This window comes from Dipteris shenzhenensis, chromosome 16 (assembly GCF_047967505.1).
Source record: "Dipteris shenzhenensis isolate YYH24624 ecotype China chromosome 16, Dip_SZ_1.0, whole genome shotgun sequence".
NCBI classification, from domain to species: Eukaryota; Viridiplantae; Streptophyta; class Polypodiopsida; order Gleicheniales; family Dipteridaceae; genus Dipteris; species Dipteris shenzhenensis.
In genome coordinates, this window is record NC_141611.1 from 44712057 (window position 1) to 44718615 (window position 6559).

At 49.5% G+C, this 6559-nt stretch overlaps 1 protein-coding gene across 1 annotated transcript; it reads left to right on the top strand.

Annotated features, from left to right (window-relative positions):
* Positions 1-883: 883 nt before the first annotated feature.
* Positions 884-4897, top strand: LOC147893020 (uncharacterized). The gene is made up of 3 exons (XM_087386833.1): positions 884-3635; positions 3777-4358; positions 4503-4897. The coding sequence occupies exons 1-3, from the start codon at positions 884-886 to the stop codon at positions 4895-4897; spliced, it is 3729 nt and encodes a 1242-aa protein (XP_087242959.1).
* Positions 4898-6559: the final 1662 nt, after the last annotated feature.

The window sequence follows — 6559 nt, forward strand, 5'->3', positions numbered from 1 at the left end:
GTGGTTGACGATTGCAATCACGTCCACCAAGCAGCAAATCGTTGTTTTCATTAGCGCATGTCCATCAATTTTCCGACCTCTGCGTCTATATAACTACACACCTTTAATTTGCCGATCATTCTGAAGCAGCACATTACGGTGCAATGTCCGAGCTGTAACTCACAACCTACATTCTATTAGCCGACTCTCTCATCTCCCGTCTTTCGTTCAAACCTGTCGCCTGACGAGGAACAGAACTTCTCATAAGCGATGTGTGCCACTGATCTGTTAACATTCCGTTCCCTGATGTTCACCCGTGTGGAACGCAAGATTGGTAGGGATCGTCGAGGGGGTTTTGCTAGGCGATGTCTGGTTCCGACAACGCGCGCATTGGCCAGCAAAAATTCTTCTCTTGCGTGAGGTTTTAAACACTACACGTACACTATAGTTGCTGCATTGTAATCTAGCTGGAACTTACGAATATACGTGCCGGAACTCACCGTCGTAATGCCTGATCTTTTCTACAGAAGTCGACTTTGCTGTGCATGGAGCTCCAAATTCTTCATATCACTCAGTCTGTTTTAAAAGCGCTTTTTCCAGTCTAGACTTTGAGCTCAATCCAGCGTGAAGATGGTACCTTTCGCCATGCTTGTGGTGTAGGCTGCGTAGCTCTCAAACCTGAATGGCAAACATTCCGTGAATTCGTTCTGCAGTTCGACGTTTGTCCATCGACTTCGTTGCCAGTAGGAACGACTTGCTGTAAACCACTTCTGCTGAGGTCCCCATTTGCTTGTCTGTTGTTCCAGGTGCTGTGAACGCGCCGGAGACGGTCCTTTTTCACCAACCAACGCCATCGTTTTCTTCGAGGCACTGTCTGAAGCAACGATCAGAACTTTGAAGCGAGATGTGCGGTGCGAGGCCGCAGCGTTTGGTGCAATGTGTGCTGGTGTTACTGGGAAGCATTCAGGCAGCCGCGCTGGCAGACGAAGGGTTGCGATCCGAGCTGGCCGACGCCGGGGTGCAGCGAGAGCGGGCCAAGAATGGACGTCCATATACAGAAACACACAGCAAAATGGACGGAAGGATTATGACAGAAGAGGATGCGCAGAAGTCGATGTCGAAGAGGGAGCAACGGAAACTCGAGCAGGAGATGGCGATATCGGTGATGGCGTTGACGGAGTTGAAGCGGAGCCTCAACGGCAGCGACGCACTGGAAAGCTGGCGGAGCGGCCAAATTGGCCAAAATAGCAGCGACCTCTACTATTGCAAGTGGAGGGGCGTGAAATGCGATAGACGAGATAGGGGGAGGGTAGTAGGGTTGGAGTTGGCGGGGTGGGGCCTACAGGGGAGCCTACCGGCCACGCTGGCCAATCTGACGTGGCTGCGGGTACTGGACTTGTCGAGGAACGTTCTAGTGGGGGAGGTGCCGGCAAATTTACCGGTTGGGCTGGAAATGCTAAATCTGGAGCAGAATCATTTGGCGGGGGAGCTACCTGCGTCTCTGGGACGGTTGCCGCGCCTCAGCTATTTAGACGTGAGCAAAAACTGGCTACATGGCGAAATTCCGCCATATTTGGCCAACTGCAGCCAACTCGAGTTGCTCAACCTGGCGGAGAACAATCTTACCGGCGCCATACCGCCTGCTTTGGGCGACCTGCGCCTCCTCACCAATCTCCTCGTCTGGTTCAATCGCCTCAGCGGCGAGCTCCCGTCGTCCCTCGGCAATTGCTCCAACCTCATCCAATTCGAAGCCGAGCTCAATTGGGACCTCCGTGGCCCTATCCCCCCCTCCCTCGCCAACCTCCCCCAACTCGTCGTCCTCCGCCTCTACTTCAACCAGCTCTCCGGCCCCCTCCCCGCGACGCTCGCCAACTGCACCGCCCTGCAGGATCTTTCACTCTTCTCCAACCTCCTCTCCGGTGCACTGCCGTCCGCCCTCGGGCAGCTGCCCGCGTTGCAGGTGCTGAATATCAACAACAACAGCTTCACGGGGGACATCCCGGCGTCGTTCGGCAACTTATCGACGCTGGTGCTGCTGGATCTTTCGATCAACAGGCTGACAGGGGTCATTCCCCGCGAGCTGGGGAGAGTAGGGTTCGACGCGAAGCCGATGGAAGGGATGCCGGACTGGGCGGGCAACTACAGCGGATTTCTGAGCCTGCGAAACAACTCGCTGGGCGGCGAGATACCGGCGGAGTTGAGCAACTGCACCGGCGTCAGAGTACTCTGGCTACAGTTCAACGATCTAAGCGGGCTAATTCCGGCAGGGCTGAGCGCGCTACGGGGACTACGGCAGCTGTATCTGACGGGGAACCGGCTGAGCGGGCAAATACCGGTTGAGCTGGGCAACGTATCGAGCCTGGAGCAGCTGATGCTGAATCTAAATCAGCTAAGCGGGGGGATACCGGAAGAGCTGGCCAGCTTGGCGAATCTGACGGTGCTGGATCTAGGGAGGAATGCGCTGGAGGGGCCGATCATGCGCCACGTGGGGAAGCTGTGGAGGCTACAGTCGCTGGTTCTGCTGCACAACTCACTGTCGGGGACGCTGCCACAGTCGCTGAGCAACTGCAGTGTCGTAGAAGAGCTGAAGTTCGGCAGCAATCAGCTCAGCGGCTCGTTGCTACCCTTTATTCTTTCGGCCTCTTCGTTTCCGCAGCTCCGGACCTTGAATCTCTCCCAAAATAATCTCTCCAGTAGCTTGCCAATCGCAGCTTTCGCTAACCAATCCCTCCTCTACAGCTTGTCCCTCGCTCATAACCTCCTCGTCGGTTCCATCCCTCCTTCCTTCGGTAGCCTCTCCCACCTCCAGCTCCTTGACCTTCATGGCAACCTCCTCTCATCTCCCATCCCTCCCCAGCTCGCTGCTTGCTCCCTCCTCTACGAGCTAGACCTCGGCAACAACGCCCTCTCCGGTCCCGTCCCTTCTCAGCTCGGAAAGCTTCAATCTCTCCGACGCCTCTACCTTCAGTGGAACTCCTTGCAAGGTCCTCTTCCGCCCAGCCTGGGCCTCTGCACAAATCTGGAGGATGTCGATCTATCACACAATAATCTCTCCGGTATCGTCCCTGCCTCCGTCGCCGCTCTTCCTTTCATAGCTTTCAACCTTCTTCTGTCCAACAATTTCTTCACAGGATCCATACCTCATGACCTAGGAAATATGGTAGTCGTCCAGAATATCGATCTTTCCGTGAACAACTTCTCCGGTGAGATCCCTGAAACATTGAGCCGTTGCATTTCTCTACAGTCGTTGAATCTGTCACAAAACAGCCTCAGCGCTACCATTCCCCCCGCATTGGCAAGGCTAAATAATCTTGTCGATCTGGATCTTTCGCACAATGGCTTCACAGGGCAAATACCTTCTGGGCTTGCTGCCATGCCGAGACTCGAGGTTTTCAATGTCTCTCACAATCAATTAGTGGGTGAAATTCCAGCTGGGTTCTCGAATCTGACAGCCACATCCTTCTCGGACAACGCGGGACTGTGTGGACGACCCCTTCCATTTGGCTGTCCTCGCAATTCCGGCATCGGTAGGAAAGCATTCGCTGCCATCGTTGCTAGCGCTATTGCTGGCGCAATGCTGTTCTGTTATCTGTTGATTTGGTGCAATCGCTCTCGGCTCACGTCAAACTTTCGGTCAGGGAAGGTCCTTACCCACGGTGAGGCATGGATCTGTGAACATACCAAGCACACGGGTTGTTCCTTAATTTAAAGCATGAAGTTTTTGTTTTATTTTCAAAGTTAGTTGCTTCTTGCCTCTTAGCACGCTTAATCTCTTATGTTACCTCCTTCGTGCCTAGATCCGCCGAAAAGAAAATCATTCCGAGTTACCGCTGAAGAACTTCAGGTCGCCACCGGAGGGTATAATGAAAGTAACCTTCTGGGAACTGGTGGCAGCAGCAAAGTATACAAGGGGACATTAAGAGACGGAAGAGTGGTGGCTGTAAAGAGGTTCAAGCTAGAAGACAACCATGAGGAAGCAGAACGCACTTTCCGCAAAGAATGTGAGACATTGGGACAGATTCGGCATCGAAATCTGGTGCCTATTCTTAGTACCTGCTGCAATCTCGACATGAAAGCTATAGTTCTTGAGTATATGCACAATGGAAGCCTAGAAACGCATTTGTTCGGAGGGGAACCTTGCAGGCTAGACTGGCAGAAGATGTTTAACATAGCCCTAGACGTGGGAAAAGCGTTAGTGTACCTCCATCATGAGTGCAGCGTGCCTGTGATACATTGTGACCTGAAACCAAGCAATATACTGCTGGATGAGGACTTCACCGCGCATGTAACAGACTTTGGGATTGCGAAGTTGCTGAGCCCAAACAAGAACACCTTCTCAACAACGAATTTCAGAGGTTCGATTGGATATGTTGCACCAGGTCTCTCTGTCTCTCTCTGATTCCCGTCTCCCCATCTTTGAATCCATGTTGTGTTTGCTGACTTCTTGATGTGATTCGCAGTATTTTGCTTTGTTTAGACTAAGTTTAGAGCTCATGATACCCGTTCCTCGTAATTGATTGCAGAGTGCGCTGATCTCTGCCATTACTCAGCCAAGGGCGATGTCTACAGCTATGGAGTTGTGCTGCTGTGCATGGTAACCCGAAGGCAACCGACGAGCAATCTCTTTGACGAAGGTGTAGACATTTCAAGCTGGGTAAAAACTTTTCTTCCCAACAGGGTCCTTGAAGCTCTCGATCCAACTCTGCGTGCGCAAGTGCAAGTTGCTGAACGTGAGAAAGAGGTGCTCCTGCTCATGAAAGTGGCTCTCCTGTGCACCACGAGGAACCCAGCGGAGCGGCCAACATCGAAGCAGGTGTTGGAGATGTTGTCGCCATATCGCATAGAGGCCGTAGACAGAGATTTTGACTCCCTGATGTCTCGGGTGCAACAATTCCACAAACAGTCCGACGACCAGTAGTCCCTGTAGAGGACCAATAACCTTTCTGTGCTTGAATAATCAAGTCTAGCCTCAAAAGGTTTAATTAAAGTTCTCACAGTTAAAACTTAGACTATTTATAAAAACGAGAAGCACATTGTTCTGTAAACTTCTCTTCTTGAGAGCACAATCAAAATTCATATTTGGAAACCAAATCACGGTTTCATGACTACAATCTGAACTGCCTTGTAGGATGGCACCACAAAACATCTCGAATGCAGAACCACAATTTATCATACAAAATGAAGAATATGATGTAAGCCGAAACCATAGCTTGGTGGTTGCAATCTACAAGTAAAGATCCTAAGGAATGCTACCAACAAATAAAATCCTTGTGTGTTTGGATAAGACTCACTTGTCTTTGTCTTCGCTTGATATGTGCCCCTAGGAAACTTTTATGCAAAAATCCAAAAGAAGTTCACATATAGGCAACAATGTATCCTTTTCCTTATAAATTTGGTCGTGCGTAAGGCTCTTTACACATCTAAAGCGGTAATGATATGGTGGGAAATTGGGAACATGGGAAAAAGTAATATTATCTTTGCATGTCATAAGGAGGAGGCCCTCACTCTTTTCCCACAAATACACCAAGTTCAAATGCTTGGGGGAAAGGTGGGAAATTACAACCTACCACATAGGATGAATTTCCCACCAAATTCCCGAAAAAACCCCTTTCACTAATTTCCCACAAAACCACTCCCATGTCATAAGGCCTTAAGGCACCTAAAATAAAGGTTGTCATAGGCAGTTACACATACACCACTTGCCCGAACTTGCATTAAAAATTTTAACTGCTAATTGTTGGGCCACCCCTTTGCAAACTGTCTAAAGCTAGGTGAATGAACATTCTAGAAATTTGCCAAGAATCAACCTACATACTCTACACATCGATGAGCCCTTCTTGCCTTTTTACCAAAGAACAAGATCTGACAAAAGATGTTGAGCAACTTGACCATAGTGTGGGCCATGATGGGACTAAAGTGGACCCGTCAAAGGTAGAATGCGTAAGGGATTGGCCACGAAGATGTAGTAATAATCAATTGAGAGGTTTCTTAGGTTTAGCCCCATTCTGTGGGTATTTCATTCACCATTTCGCTAAAAGACTTAGCCCCATTCACAAAACTTTTAGAGAGGGATGCCTTTATGTCGTTAGATGGTGCACAAGGTAGCTTTGAAGATGTAAAACATACCTTAACAAATTCTCCTATATTAGTATGTCTAGTATGCACAAGTGCCACTAATATAGGTTTACTTATTGGATTGAGGCAAAGTTTTACTTACCACATTAAGGACTGGGGGTTAGCCCAACACATGAGGTTGGCCATATTTTAAGGAATGGTCTAGGTTGGTTTGGGACCCCTTGCATTCCATGGGTCTCTAGTTTCCCATATGCACTCGGAATGCGGAAGGCTTCAGATTCTTGAGTTTCAACTATTTAACCACGATTCTTGAGATAATATGTACTCGAGAGCCACCATCCACACTGGCACCTGATATGCTTTGATTCTTGAATATGGTAGTAATTACTGGGACTACCTCATCAACGACCAAGGTATCAATTAACTAGAATGGTGATGAGAGAATCCACTACCCTTGGTGGCTTCTTCTCGATTTTGAGCTACTCAAGGAGGATTCTTAATAGCA

Coding starts and splice junctions, on each gene's coding strand:
- LOC147893020 (XM_087386833.1), top strand. CDS start 884: ATGTGCGGTGCGAGGCCGCAGCGTTTGGTGCAATGTGTGCTGGTGTTA. Junction 3,636..3,776: donor AGGGAAGGTCCTTACCCACG/GTGAGGCATGGA, acceptor CTTCGTGCCTAG/ATCCGCCGAAAAGAAAATCA. Junction 4,359..4,502: donor GATTGGATATGTTGCACCAG/GTCTCTCTGTCT, acceptor AATTGATTGCAG/AGTGCGCTGATCTCTGCCAT.